The sequence below is a fragment of the Barbus barbus genome, assembly GCF_936440315.1.
Source record: "Barbus barbus genome assembly, chromosome: 13".
Taxonomy (NCBI): domain Eukaryota; kingdom Metazoa; phylum Chordata; class Actinopteri; order Cypriniformes; family Cyprinidae; genus Barbus; species Barbus barbus.
The window spans coordinates 27,606,381-27,620,906 of NC_136741.1; the positions used below are offsets into that span (position 1 = coordinate 27,606,381).

Sequence of the window (14,526 nt, forward strand, 5' to 3'; positions counted from 1 at the left end):
ATTACACACACAGTGGGCACCTCAGACTCACGGTCAAGGCTATTCCTGCTCTTTCAACGTGCCAAATCTATCATTATGCGTGAGATTGTTCATCTACAGATCGGACAGTGTGGGAATCAGATCGGCTCAAAGGTGCGATGGCTCAAAATATGGGTTTCTATGTGTATTTTTATGATTAGCAGCTGCATTATCATCTTAACCTCAAGTTGATTCAAGCTAGCCAATCTGATGAAGGCTTAGCAGACAAATGAGCATGCATTTCTTTATTATGAGTATTAATTAGTAGTTAATTTTCTTAGTTGTTTATGTCATGCACTTCTTTTATTATTATGGTAATTTTATTAGTCTACTGTCATTTTGAACAGCATTCTGTTAGTAGCTAAATATTGCTGTAATGTGCTTTTCAGTTAAAATCAATAACAAAAACTTCTTTACTACTATATTTGAAGTATGAAATGTGTTTTTAAAGTGAATAAATATATAAAGTTATGATACGTGCGGTCAAGGGTGTTGACCCTAAATTGGTCTAGTGTAAGATAAGAAACACAGAGCCTCTTGTGACGGGGTGGGCCTTCTTTATCATGGAAATGAGCTCTGCGGCCTGTGTGTTTCTGAGTGATAGATGCAGTAGTATTGTGGTCAAAACTGGAAAAACAATTGCAAGTCACTTAAACTCAACAGGCAAGTCAGTTATTGAAGGCTTGCTTTGACTCTGTGTGTAGAGAAAGAAATTGACAAAACATTTCATTCAGTGCTGAAGATATCAGTTTAAGCAGGTCACAATGCAGTTCATTGGAGAAAATATGGTGACTAATTTTCATGTGTTTGCAGTTCTGGGAGGTGATCAGTGATGAACATGGTATTAACAGAGTAGGAGCGTATGAGGGCGACATGGACCTTCAGCTGGAGAGGGTCAATGTTTACTTCAACGAAGCACATGGTATGCAGACCTACACGTTACATTCATGTTTAATGCTTGTGTGCAGTGGCTATATTCCCAAACTTTTTTTGTCAGCCAAACCCCCTTTTTAATAATAAACAATTAAACAATAATTTAGTCAATAATTTAACAACTCATTCACATGATCATAGTTCTGATAATATAATAATAATAATAATTAGTAGTATTAGTAGTAGTAATAGTATGTTTTGACTCTAATTCTAAAATAAATATTAATATTACTGTTGTAAAATTTTATTGTAAAAAAAATAAAAATATTAATATTTAATCATTATAATCATTAAATGCAGATCAGATTATACAGGTATTTAATTAAATTGTAGCCTTAGATTTCATAATCTTTCTTTATCTGTAAATGTGTCTTGGATTTGAGGAGCAGAGTAACTTCCTGTAACAAAAGTCTCATTGACATGTTTAATTGCCTGTCAGGTGGCAAGTATGTTCCAAGAGCATTGTTAGTGGACCTGGAGCCGGGCACTATGGACAGCGTGAGGGGCAGTCACATAGGACAGCTCTTCCGACCGGATAACTTTATACACGGTGAGTCAGCAATCAGCTACATTAAAGACATTTTAGATACCACATGAGTTGAATTCTATAAAATATAAATAGGGATGGTATATAATAAAGCTTCCGAAAGGGGGATTTCACAGTGTTGCCACAGAAGAGCCATTTCAGGCTCCACAAAGAACCTTCAGTAAACAATTCTTAAAAGAAACTATTTTTTCTTAGTGTGAACATTATATTTTTTTTAATTAAGGAACCCCTTTCCACTATATAGAACCTGTTGTGGAATGGTGAGGATCTATGGATGTTAAAGGTAATTTATAAAGCCATGCGACAGCAATAAAAACTTGTATTTTAAGTGTGTATTGTGATATATGTAATATGCAATGTAATACTACAAAACAAAGCTCAAACTGTAGCACAGTGGCCATGAATCTGGTTCTCAGAGAGTGCATCAAATTATAAAATGCATAACTTGCATGCAGTGTGAGTTGTTTTAGATAAAGGTGTCAGCAAAATGTGTGCATGTAATGGATGGATTACATTTTTAATAACTTTATCTTGACCATGAATGAATCTATATGAACAACCATGAATATACACTATGTAAGTTAGTTTCCACACCAATGCACAGTAATGTGCACTGTAGTTTTTTAAATGTGCTCTTAAAAGTTATTGGCTGCCAGTGTTTTTATCATTCATCACTTGGAAAAAATGATTCCAACGATATCGTTCCTCTGTCATTATTGTTATAATTGTGGTGTGGACTTCACTGTTCTCATAGAATTATAACGACTATTAAAACTTTATAGTTATTGTAAAGTTAACCTCCCTGGCTGTGAACGAACCCGAATTCAGACTCTGAAATCTGATTGGCTGATACAATGACACAATACCACTCATATGCCATAACATCATTCCTCATCCTGCTTTCTCTTTATAAATGTAAAGGCAATTCTGGAGCTGGCAATAACTGGGCCAAAGGTCACTATACTGAGGGCGCAGAACTTGTGGAGCAGGTTGTGGATCGCGTTCGTAACGAAGCCGAGAGCTGCGACTGCATGCAGGGCTTCCAGTTCGTCCACTCTCTGGGAGGTGGCACTGGTTCGGGAATGGGCACCCTGATTATCAATAAGATCCGAGAAGAGTATCCTGACCGCATCATGAATAGTTTCAGCATACTGCCCTCGCCGAAGGTCTCTGATACAGTAGTCGAGCCGTATAACGCCACCCTATCAATCCACCAACTGATTGAGAATACAGACGAGACGTTTTGTATTGATAATGAAGCGCTGTACGACATCTGCTTCCGCACTCTGAAGCTCACAACGCCAACTTATGGAGATCTCAACCACTTAGTATCCCTCACCATGAGCGGGGTCACGACCTCCCTTCGCTTCCCAGGTCAACTGAACGCTGACCTTCGGAAGCTGGCCGTCAATATGGTGCCCTTCCCACGTCTCCATTTCTTCATGTCAGGTTTCGCTCCTCTAACCGCACGCGGTAGCCAACAATACCGTGCCCTAACGGTGCCCGAGCTCACCCAGCAGATGTTCGATGCCCGAAATATGATGACCGCGTGCGACCCACGTCGAGGACGCTATCTGACAGTGGCGGGCATTTTCCGCGGTCGCATGTCCACTAAAGAGGTCGACGAGCAGATGCTAGCCATTCAGCAGAAGAACAGCAATTACTTCGTAGACTGGATCCCTCACAACGTCAAAGTGGCCGTTTGCAACATCCCGCCACGAGGCCTCAAAATGGCCTCCACCTTCATCGGAAACAACACCGCCATCCAGGAGATATTCAAGCGCATTGGAGAGCAGTTCGCGCTCATGTTTCGACGCAAGGCCTTCCTGCACTGGTACACGGGGGAGGGCATGGATGAGCTGGAGTTCACCGAGGCCGAGAGCAACCTGAATGATTTGGTTTCAGAGTACCAGCAATATCAGGATGCCACGGCCGATATTGATTATGATGCAGAAGATAAAGATCCAGAAGAGGAGGGTCTGTCATCAACAGCACGCAGCACTCCAGTGGAGATTAAGACTGAGGTGGTCACTGAAACTTCTGTCAGCGAATGACGCATGGGCTTTAGAGAATATGGCAAGAGTGGATCTGATTTTGTGTAGAGATTTAGACACTTAAGATACAGTTTGAACTGATATATGAATTACACTGCATTAGAAAAAATATTTGGCTTGAAAGGTATATATTTTATGTAATTTAATGACAATGTGCCTTAAGTGTTCAGATACTATTTAGCGCCACTGTTCATAGCAAACTGTGAAATATTTCTGACCTACAGGAGAAAATGATGAATCACATAGTTTTTTTGGTTTTTCATTTAAATGTTAAATTTTGAAATTTTGTTGTATGCATTTGTCATTTTTATTTAATTTCTTTATTTTTAAAAATGTGTATAGAAGTATTTATAAAGTTTTAGCTTTGAATCTGTTTTTAGTTGTTTTAATACTACAATTGATTGCTTCGGTTGTCCTCATTTGTAAGTCGCTTTGGATAAAAGCGTCTGCTAAATGACTAAATAATAATAATAACATAAAATTAGGATCTATTCAAAATTCAAATATCATTTTCTAATCTTTCCTATATATTTTCAAAAGTTTGGGGTCAATGTTTTTGAAAGTCTCACCAAGGCTGCATTTAATTAAAATACAGTAAAACAGTAATATTGTGAATATTATTTATAATATATATTATGAAATGTAAGTTATTTCTGTGATGGAAAGCTGAACTTTTAGAAAAAAAAAAAATGTCTTATCAATATTGAAAACAGTTTTCAGGATTTGATGATTAGAAAGTTCAAAAGAACAGCATTTATTTAAATGTATAAATGTTTGATCAATTTAATGTTTCCTTATCAAGTATTCATTCCTTTAAAAAAAGTCTCACTGACCCCAGACTTTTGAACGGTAGTGTATAGTTTATTGTAACGCTTAATTTATATAAAGATATCAAAACATTAATCTATATTGATGCGTCACATCACTGGAGAACAAAACAATTTCTGTGTTCTGTAATAATGAATATCTATAGATATCTCAACAAAAATACAGGGGGAAATACATATTGCCAAAACCTTTTTCTTTTGTGTGGTGTAATAGTGCTATATAGAGGCTTAAATTATTTGTTGTCAATATTCAAAAAATGCTTCATTTCAGCTTTTTTGTTAATTTTGCTTATCCTTTAAAAGCATGAGAAAATTATTTTACCAATATAAACTGCAACTGTTATTTGATGTATCTGCATTGTACTAAAATATTTATAATGCTAAAGCTTTTACCATTTAATTGTCACTTATGTCAAGCACCCATCAGTTTTCTTGCAAAATGCATCAAAATAAAAACTTTTATATATCAGCAACAGACTAAACTACTCAATTTGTTAATCTAAGGAGTTTTACATAATGAATGAAACACTGTACATATTTTAAAATAAATAGATTCATCTTTGAAAAACTTGTTTTGTTCATGTAAAAATGAGTTATATACAAAGAGCACTGTACATACTGAAAAGCCAAATTTGCCCACATCTTACACTGAGATCATACTAAATGCCACATTTACTTCATTGTTATTGGCTCTTCTGCTGATGCTCTAAAGCCAGTGCTACTTCTAAGTAAAACTGATCTGATAGATTACACAATACACCCAGTGAACACCTGCTGAACAGAAAACTCTTTAGAATAAAAACACACCAAGTGAAGGCTGTTTTAGTTTGAGACTCTTCATAATTTATTATCAAAAGAACACAGCTACTTCCATTTAATCATCATGACTGCAGGTCTTGTTGTAAATCCAACAGAGATCGTGGAGAAGTGGGGATTGAAGGATGCAATTACAGATCCTACAAAAAAGCAAACAGATAATCAATCATGTATAACAACATAAATTAGAATCTTACAGCAGTGCAGTTCAGATAAACAGCTGAAATGTTAACTCACATTATACAGTCTTCATTTTAGTGACCTTCACATTGGATTCTGCGTTTTTAATGGCCTCAGTTTTCAGCTGTGGCTTCAGTGCTGCCCGCACGACCCTGGCGCAGATCGCAGAGTACCTGATGTAACTGAAATAAGACAAATATTAAGTTACTGAACAATTCAACCGAAACTGCTCGTGTGAATATGTCCACTGTGATCCGAATTCAACACGACGCTAATATCACTAGAGTCAAAGTCATACAGAGCAAGGCCAAACCAACTGCATGGCTCATATATAGCGCACAGCTATTAAAATACAAATTTCCCAGCTTTTTATGTTGTTATCTGTCATTCATTTACCTCAGTCCTGCTTGTCTCCAGTAAGCAACCATTTTTCCGTCTTAAGTCCGTCAAAAGCTGCGGTTCGCGCTGATCAAGGACGAGAGCAAGGCCTGTGCGTCCGCCGGAATACACGTCATAAACCAGCGTACAGTCTCATTGGCTGGCAAACATGTCACTCATCATACGTCACCTGCAATTGACCCAATCACCGCAGTTTAATGATACAACGTACACTAACCATAAACTAGTTGAGTAAAATTTAAAGGTTGAATTTTTGTGTATGGATATTTGAAAGTTTTAATTACACAAATTCAGATTTATAATTTTTTTTCCAGTGTATTCTATATAAAATATGAATTCATTAATCTCGCTCAATCGCAGTATTTATTGATTAATCCCCTTATGCTGCTTGGATTAATCGTGTTGAACAATACAGTACATTTTCATTTATTGCTATTGAACAATGCTGTTCATTATCTGAGGATTATACATGAAGAAGGTTCTTTTATTTTGTTGCAGTTTGTTTGCATAAGATTTCATATCACCCGATGCTTATTGTTCATATATACTTACGACCTATACAAATAATAATAATATTTTATACAATAGCAATTTTTGCGTTTAAATTCATAACACCCTACATTATAGTTTAAAAATTGTAAACATTACTTTTATGTATGGTAATATCAATAGTTGTATATGATGAGACGCTCGATACGCCATGACGTGATGATGTCATGTTCCTGTGACGTGATGATGTCATGCGGCCTGGGTTAGAGAGGAGGACGCAGAGAAAACAACAACAACAAGACAGAAGCCGCACTGAGGTGACCCGTCTAGACTAAAATCAGTCTAATATCACTGAATATCAAGATGTCTTTGTTTGGGAAGTTGTTTGGTAGCAGTGGAAAGGGGGGTAAATCTCCAAGCCCCCAAGAGGCTATCCAGCGACTGCGAGAAACAGAAGAAATGTTGTCCAAGAAACAAGAATTCCTGGAGAAGAAGATTGAACAGGAGCTTGTAACGGCCAAGAGAAACGGCACGAAGAACAAAAGAGGTGAGTTACCTGGAGAAGATTAGCTGGTTAACTCAGGTTAGCTCGGCACTGTGGTTGTTACTGCTTCGTTAGTTTAGCTTTGTTTTATGTTGGTCTGTTATACAAAGGAATTCATCAAAAACGTATCTTGTAACTGAAGTAATATAATATGAACAGGGCTAGACTTTTACTAAAACACATGAGAGCTGTGTCAATTATCTTGAGATAAGTTAGATTTTAGGACGATAATTTGCTTTATAATTTGAATAATTCTTTCAGGATGCTTGGGATAGACAGATAAAATGTTGTAGCTCTCCATCTGGTAACCTTTGACCTATCCTAGTATCCATGGTGATGACAAACACGTGTCACTCCGGAAACTAAAATAATGGAAATTACATACAAAATTATCCACGGATGTTATATTGCAGATGTATAAATATATCCATACTGTATGTGATGAATGCACTTTCTGCAACACATCAGTTGAAGATATTGCTTTTTTTGTTGCCCTTTGTTTCTTTCATTTTACAGAGAAAATGTTTTAAAAGCCTTACATTTAGAACCTAACTTTATTTACAGAGTAAAACCTTTCTGAATAAGAGGAAATAGAAAAGTCAAGTCAAGAATAATTTAAAAAGTCTCATATATTAACTTCTGTAACCGTGATAAGATATACTTTAAAACCCTTTTAAAAATAAGAACACAAAATAAAAATATAAAAACTTTTTTTTTAATTAATGCAGCTGTCCAAATGTTAACTTTATTGTTTGTATGTTTTTTTTTTAAATTACTATTGTTGTTGTTTTTCTTCTTTATTTGACATTCTATGAACTGTTAAATAAAACATTCTGTATTTGACTGTTATTACTGAACTAAATACATAAAAAAGGACTGCAAACTGCCCATCTACTCAAACCCTGGAGAAAACTTGTCGTTTTATACTCCTACTTTGTCATGGTTTCCATTAGTGTCACTTACAGGGTGTGCAAATATAATGATGCAAATGCAGTTACAAAAGTATATTTATAAGTCAGTTTTTTGCTACTAGAGTTGTCCAAATCCAGAGATAGCTCCATAAATAATTTCAGGGCAACATAAGGACCACATTAAAGAGCCGTCTAGGTTGTGAGGCCTGTAATACAACTCCACATTTAAAGTCCCCAGAACAGAGGTAATCAATAATTGATCTGATTATCCTGTGAGGGCTTCTGGGACATGACAGATGACGACGCTGATGGTTTGACTGCTAGGGGTGTGGGACTGATGTTTGGTCATAGTTTACAATTCCAGTGTCTTCATTGAAAAGGTGTTTAATTTGCATGACCTTTGTGTCAGGTGACGTCTTTGGAATGCCCCCTTTGAACGTGCACATGACGTAAGAGTCTGTTGAGGTTTTATTGTATTGCAAACCTGATAAATTAAGGTTACATTCCATATATTGCACAAACACAGCTGCTGTTTTATCTTCTACAAATAAACTCAAATCATTGTTTTGACTGTGTATAAAATTCAAATCTGTAGAAAGTGAATATGGACCATGTTTTGTTTGGTATACTGACAGTATACTGACATTTTTTTTGCATTGTGACATCTGTTTCAAATGTATTTTTCCAGTGTCATCCTGATTTAAAAAAAAAAAACAACAACAACAAAAGGATAAATGAAAGGAAACTATGACAGAATTTTATTAGGTTGATTTTTAAATAGGTCTATAGTTTTAATACATTTGATTGTTAGTTTTAGTTATTAAACTAAGTTATTTAAAGTACTTAAACTAAATGAAAATGGCAACTAGTTGAAATAAAATAAGTACAATTTTTTAAGTATTTTATTTTAGTTCATTTAGTTCAGTTATTTTATTCGGCTATTATTTATGTTATTTCAAATAATGAAAATGTTTTGAATGGGTTTTAGTTTCAGTTAGCATTAATAACCCAGCTTATAAACACTTTAAAACTGAAAGAATAGTTTTTTTTTTTTTTTTTTTTTTTTTTTGAGAATGAGAATGGGCAGATCTTTTTTTTTTTTTTTTTTTTATATGGTCCTAAAATAGGTTTACTGACTTGGTGCAAAATATAATCTTTCACTTTTTTTTTTTTTTTTTTACTTGGCTGGCTTTGCAGGATTCAAACTTTACAAGAAAAGCATGTCTGTACTGATGTGCTTGTCCTTAATGCATTATTAGACTGCCAACCAGATTCTCCCTACAAAGCAACACTTTTTTTCTCTTTTTTTGCAGCTCACTTGCCTGATTAAGTTTGGTGAGTGTGCCTCATTTAGGAGTCCCTAACTCTGCACCACTGCTTTCCTGAGAAATATTAACAGTAGTAGACTTTACTTTCCATGGTAAAACCCTAATCAAATCTGTTGTGGATCAGAGACCTCACAATTTTAATTTAGTATTGAGTGTGTTACACTATGGGCTTTCCATCTTACCTTTACTGTACATTTATTTTCCACGCAAACACTTTCTTACCAAAACGACTTGATAATATAGTGCACAAACCACCTTACCGGGTAACAGGAGGACTTCTAATGCATGACGCTTACTGAGCTAAATCTTTATTGAAATTAAAGGGGCTTCAAATTAAATCAGTTGACCCATAATTACATAATGTTCTCTTTAACTCTTTTAAATAAAAGCACACTTAATGTTATGCAGTACTTTTCTAGAGGGTTCCAAAATTCTCTTATTTTGCACTTTAATCGCTTTACCTTTCTTTCTGTTTGAAACAGCTGCATTGCAGGCACTGAAGCGTAAGAAGCGCTACGAGAAGCAGTTAGCTCAGATTGATGGCACTCTTTCTACTATCGAGTTCCAGCGGGAGGCACTAGAGAACGCTCACACCAACACTGAGGTCATCAAGAATATGGGCTTTGCTGCTAAGGCCATGAAAGCTGCCCATGACAACATGTGAGGAGCTTCTCTTCTATTATCAGTGTTTCCTTCCCTTTTGGTATCAGCCTCATTACGGCAAGGTTTTGGGTTTGTGAGATCTTAAACAAGATTAGTTTACCAGTGCAAGCTATTAGGATTCTGTATGACACTTTGATATATGATATATCTAAATTTGTACTTTCAGGGACATCGACAAAGTGGACGAACTCATGCAGGACATCACAGAACAGCAGGAGCTGGCGCAAGAAATTTCAGACGCAATCTCAAAGCCTGTCGGGTTTGGGGAGGAATTTGATGAGGTAAGATTAAAACAAGCAAACTTCACAGCCATGATGAAAGCTTCACCTGCTGAGCTTTTGGGAGATTTCTATGTGTTTTAACAAAGGTGCTGTTTACTCCCGCTATTAACATCTAATTTGGGTGAAGCGATCACAAGTACACACCACTGAATACTGGTCTAAATGGGTCTAGTCAAGTGCATTTCTAAGGTGCTCAGGATGTTATCACGTTGCATGTCAGAGCTAAAAATGCTCATGCAACTACATCAAAGATCCGCTTACTCATTAACACCATATTTGTGCCAAAGACCTCTGTTAAACCTGTTAGGTGACGCTTAATTTGAGGTAAAAAGCCCCTAAAAGTTTGAGGTTGGTAAGATTTTTTTTTTTAATGTTTAAAGTCATTAATACTTACTAAGGCTGCATTTATTTGATCAAAAATACATTTAAAAACAGTGATGTTGTGAAATTATTACAATTTAAAATAACTTTTTTTTGTATTTTAATATGTTTGTGATGCAAAGTTGAGTTTTCAGCATCATTACTCCAGTCTTCAGTGTCCTTCAGAAATTGTTCTAATATGCTGATTTGCTGCTCAAGAAACGTTTAGTATTATTATCAATGTTGAACACAGTTGTACTGCTTAATATTTTTGTGGAAAGATTTCTATTTCAAATAAATGTCTATTATGTGTCTTTATTGCTTTAAACAATAGAAACATTTATTTGAAATGAAAATCTTTTTAAACATTCTAAATTTCTTTGCTGTCACTTTCGATCAATTTAATGCAGCTTTGCTGAATTTTTTCTTTCTTTAAAAAAAAATAAATAAATTGAGATGCATATTAATACTAGGTATAAATAGATGTTGTGTTGTTTCAGGATGAGCTGTTAGCAGAACTTGAGGAGCTGGAGCAGGAAGAGTTGGATAAGAACCTCCTGGAGATTGGAGACAATGTACCACTGCCAAATGTGCCCTCTACATCCTTACCTGCCAGACCAGGTACTAAAAACACACATGGTGTTTGGAAACATAAGTCTCCTTACATCATCTAGTTTTGTTTTAGACCGTTCTAGTGCATCATGCCAATGCTGAAAGAGATTTGGTGACATTTTTCACTTAGAAATTGCTAGTAAATTTCACACATTGAATGAAACATGACATTTTTGTGTAAAAAAACAAAGCAAATTGTATTTTGGTAACACTTAAAGCTTTAAAGTATAATGCATAATAAAGGTATTCATAATATAAGTTGTATTGCATTATTTGTAATGCAGTATTTCTATAAATAATTGTAACCAAATTTAAAATGCATTATAATGTGTAATGATTTGTTTGTCATGTTTTATTGCATTATACTTTCTAAAGGTGTAACAATGAATAGATAAGTATTATAATGTATTATTAATGTGGCTATAATTATTCATGAGATCATACATTTCATTATAAGTTGCATTAAAAGGCATAATTAATGCACTAAAACGACTTATAATAATAATAATCATTTTTACAGCTTATTTACAACTTAAATATATTTTTTGCAGTGTATGTGAGTTGTTGAAATTGTAAATATTTAATTTGAAAAACACTGATACAGTAAGATCATGTTATTTTACTTGTTACTAATATAATGTTTCTCAAATCATGACATTAAGCAAGTTCTGGTCATTTTGATGCTGCAAATTGCTTCTTTAGACTCCTGCAAATGTGTTTACAATGGTCTTGTATTAAATGCAGTTCTTGAATGTCTTTCATAAATGCAGCAAAGAAGAAAGAAGAAGAGGATGAGGATGACATGAAAGACCTGGAGGCTTGGGCTGCCAATTAATGCTCCCGATACCCATATACACTATACAAGGCATAAACCTCACTCCGATACCTGTTACTAAAGGACCTGGAAGGACTCTTCAATATATTACAGTATGACGTCTTTGTGTCTAAAATAGGTTAATATTTAAATACACACAAGAGGAAAACAAAAACATGAATGCAGCTGCTCAAAAAAATCTCCGCCAGGCTTACGGTCAACACACTCATCTAAGCAAGTCTGAGGTTTTGCCTCGTTTCTCCTCATCTCTGGACTGTTCAGACATGAAAAAAGCTTGTTGTAGATCAGTGTTTGTGTGTTCGGCAGTCCATTACCTGTAAAAGTGGTCATATATTTTCAAACTTTCATTACAGCAAATCCTCCGCTTGGTCCGAGAAACCAATACTCGCCGAAACCCTTTGCACGCAGCGGAAAATGTCTGTAACGATCTGTCGTGTTTTTGGAGAGAACATGTGGTATATTACGAGTTCATTTGTTCCCAAGTTCTGTTAAAAGCACTGTAAGCCCCGTTTGATTCTGTGCATCGAGCGTTTCAGTGCAGGTGCTTTCCACGTACAATATCCACAGCGCCCACGGGACGTCCTAGATCAGCACTTAGGCTTTATGAGTACAAGTCTTGCTCTCCGTTTCAGAACAGAGGTGGCCATGAAGGTTTGAGTGCTGCTGCAACTGTAAGGCTTTTACTGTACATAGCATCTCTCTTTAATGGCGTGACGGTTTACACTCTCCTGACAGCATGGGATTCCTATATGGAATAGGTCCCTTCGCTCGAGAAACGTGTACTGTATTTGAGATATTTCAGAAATAATGGCTCATGATTCTAAGATATCATTACACTAGAAGTGGTTTCTTGAACTGAGTGTTGTGTTAGGGGGAAAACTACAAGGTTTGTTGTAGATTGCTGTCTTATATTTGAGGTGTGAATGCATTCAGACAGATTTGTACAGACAGGAAAGACCGCACAGATTATTGTAATATCATGCTTTATTTTACAGAGTGCACTATGATGTTCTGGCACAGTGGTTTTATTCATTTTCCACTCCTGAGAGTCTATTAAACTTTTGAGTATTGAATATTGAGAGGTGAGAGAAGCACTAAACACTTAACAGTTTATTTATCAGACTCGGATCGTTTTGTTTGTCTTTTTGACGCTCTCGTTTATGTTGTCCTTCTCTGCCTTTCAACCTTACACCTACATTAAAGTTTTGCCAAACTAACACCTCTCTGGATTTTTCTTTGCGTATTAGATGTTTCTTTTAATATTTCTTTATTAATGCACTTCACCGCATCAGTGCTCACCTTGAAGATATGGTTTTGTCTATTGAATATTGAACATGAATTTGTGGAAACAGTGTCCAGGTAGGAGAATCCCGACTGGTCCATTACAAGCATACAGTCAGTAATCTTTCAGAGACACCAGTGGAATATGTTATGGTGCTTTTCTGTTTCTTTCATGCAGTGGAAAGGAAAATGAAGGCTTTGAAGCAACATGCTGTCTGTAATAATGCAAACTGATTTGTACAGGATGTGAAAGTACAAATCAGTTTGCATCAGAAACATTTGTATGTTTCATTATCTTGTAGGTGCTGGATTTATCATTGTTATATCATTATCTTTATAATCTCATAATTATTGTTATTAAAATATTTTGACTGAGTTTCTGTTGGTCCTGGCACATGAATTCAACTAAAATGAGGCTTCGGTTATGTGAAAAATAAATACATATGCACTACCATTCAAAAGTTTGGGATCAGTAAGATTGGTATTTTTTTAAAATATATGAATAAAAATAATAATAAACGGATTAAAAGTGACAATAAAAAAAATGTTGCAAAAGATTTCTATTTCAAATAAAATCAGAACTTTCTGTTCATAAAAGAATCCTGAGAAATGCATCACAGTTTCTACAAAAATATTAAACAGCACAACTGTTTTTAGCAATAATAATAGTTAGAAATGTTTCATGAGCAGCAAATCTGCATATTTGAATGATTTCTGAAGGATCGTGTGACACTGAAGACTGGAGAAATGATGCTGAAAATTCAGATTTGTATCACAGGAACAAGTGATCTTTTAAAATAAATTTTTAAGTTTTAATTTATGACTATTTCACAATATTACTGCTTTACTGTATATTGGATAAAATAAATGCAGCCTTGGTGAGCATAAACTACTCGCAAAAACATTTTTAAACATTTTACGATTCCAAACGTTTGAAATATGAAATTTTAAATATTCTAAATATTACTATTTTACTGTATTTTTGAACAAATAAATGTCATGCTGGAGAGCATGAAACTTTCAAAAGCATTAACAAATCTTACCGACCCCAAACTTAGTTAGTCTAAGTAATAATCTACCTCAACATTTAAACTCTAGATTCTGACCTCATACCATCCACTAAAACATTTAATAATTTTATGATTGACAGAGTGTTTAGTAAATCAGTCTTTCAGGTTTAATTTCATCACACAAACCAGACAATTTCAGATATGGGGATAAATATTTGAGGACATATCGAATGGACTTTATTCAGGGGGCCCCTAGTGTTATCCAAATAACCCAAAATAACCCCTGTTCAACTGAAACTGAAAAAAATCTGAAAAGCAACTTTCTTCCCACCAGCTCAGATCCGTCCTCATGATGTTAAATATTAGTAAAAACACAAAAGCCAGTTGAAACTTGTACTGCTATATCTCCACATTCCGAATGATATTACACGCCTTAAA

The 14,526-nt window shown here is 35.2% G+C and overlaps 3 protein-coding genes across 3 annotated transcripts; 2 read left to right on the forward strand and 1 right to left on the reverse strand.

The window, feature by feature from the left end:
* Positions 1-4,942, forward strand: LOC306879454 (tubulin beta-6 chain). The gene is made up of 4 exons (XM_079432407.1): positions 1-132; positions 832-940; positions 1,391-1,501; positions 2,420-4,942. The coding sequence occupies exons 1-4, from the start codon at positions 76-78 to the stop codon at positions 3,550-3,552; spliced, it is 1,410 nt and encodes a 469-aa protein (XP_079288533.1). The 5' UTR covers positions 1-75; the 3' UTR covers positions 3,553-4,942.
* Positions 4,943-5,199: 257 nt separating this feature from the next.
* Positions 5,200-5,888, reverse strand: atp5f1e (ATP synthase F1 subunit epsilon). Its single transcript, XM_079432430.1, has 3 exons — positions 5,772-5,888; positions 5,433-5,557; positions 5,200-5,335 (listed from the first exon to the last, which is right to left on the reverse strand). The coding sequence occupies exons 1-2, from the start codon at positions 5,801-5,803 to the stop codon at positions 5,434-5,436; spliced, it is 156 nt and encodes a 51-aa protein (XP_079288556.1). The 5' UTR covers positions 5,804-5,888; the 3' UTR covers positions 5,200-5,335; position 5,433.
* Positions 5,889-6,490: 602 nt separating this feature from the next.
* On the forward strand, positions 6,491-13,012 carry chmp4ba (charged multivesicular body protein 4Ba). Its single transcript, XM_079432426.1, has 5 exons — positions 6,491-6,810; positions 9,529-9,706; positions 9,876-9,990; positions 10,851-10,971; positions 11,733-13,012. The coding sequence occupies exons 1-5, from the start codon at positions 6,627-6,629 to the stop codon at positions 11,795-11,797; spliced, it is 663 nt and encodes a 220-aa protein (XP_079288552.1). The 5' UTR covers positions 6,491-6,626; the 3' UTR covers positions 11,798-13,012.
* Positions 13,013-14,526: the final 1,514 nt, after the last annotated feature.

Bases quoted from the DNA above. Each gene is read 5' to 3' on its own strand.
- LOC306879454 (XM_079432407.1), top strand. From the start codon at position 76: ATGCGTGAGATTGTTCATCTACAGATCGGACAGTGTGGGAATCAGATC. The intron at 133-831 runs GTGCGATGGCTC...ATGTGTTTGCAG, and splicing joins GGAATCAGATCGGCTCAAAG to TTCTGGGAGGTGATCAGTGA. The intron at 1,502-2,419 runs GTGAGTCAGCAA...ATAAATGTAAAG, and splicing joins ACCGGATAACTTTATACACG to GCAATTCTGGAGCTGGCAAT.
- atp5f1e (XM_079432430.1), bottom strand. From the start codon at position 5,803: ATGGTTGCTTACTGGAGACAAGCAGGACTGAG. The intron at 5,558-5,771 runs GTAAATGAATGA...GTCTTATTTCAG, and splicing joins TGGAGACAAGCAGGACTGAG to TTACATCAGGTACTCTGCGA.
- chmp4ba (XM_079432426.1), top strand. From the start codon at position 6,627: ATGTCTTTGTTTGGGAAGTTGTTTGGTAGCAGTGGAAAGGGGGGTAAA. The intron at 6,811-9,528 runs GTGAGTTACCTG...TGTTTGAAACAG, and splicing joins CGGCACGAAGAACAAAAGAG to CTGCATTGCAGGCACTGAAG. The intron at 10,972-11,732 runs GTACTAAAAACA...TCATAAATGCAG, and splicing joins ATCCTTACCTGCCAGACCAG to CAAAGAAGAAAGAAGAAGAG.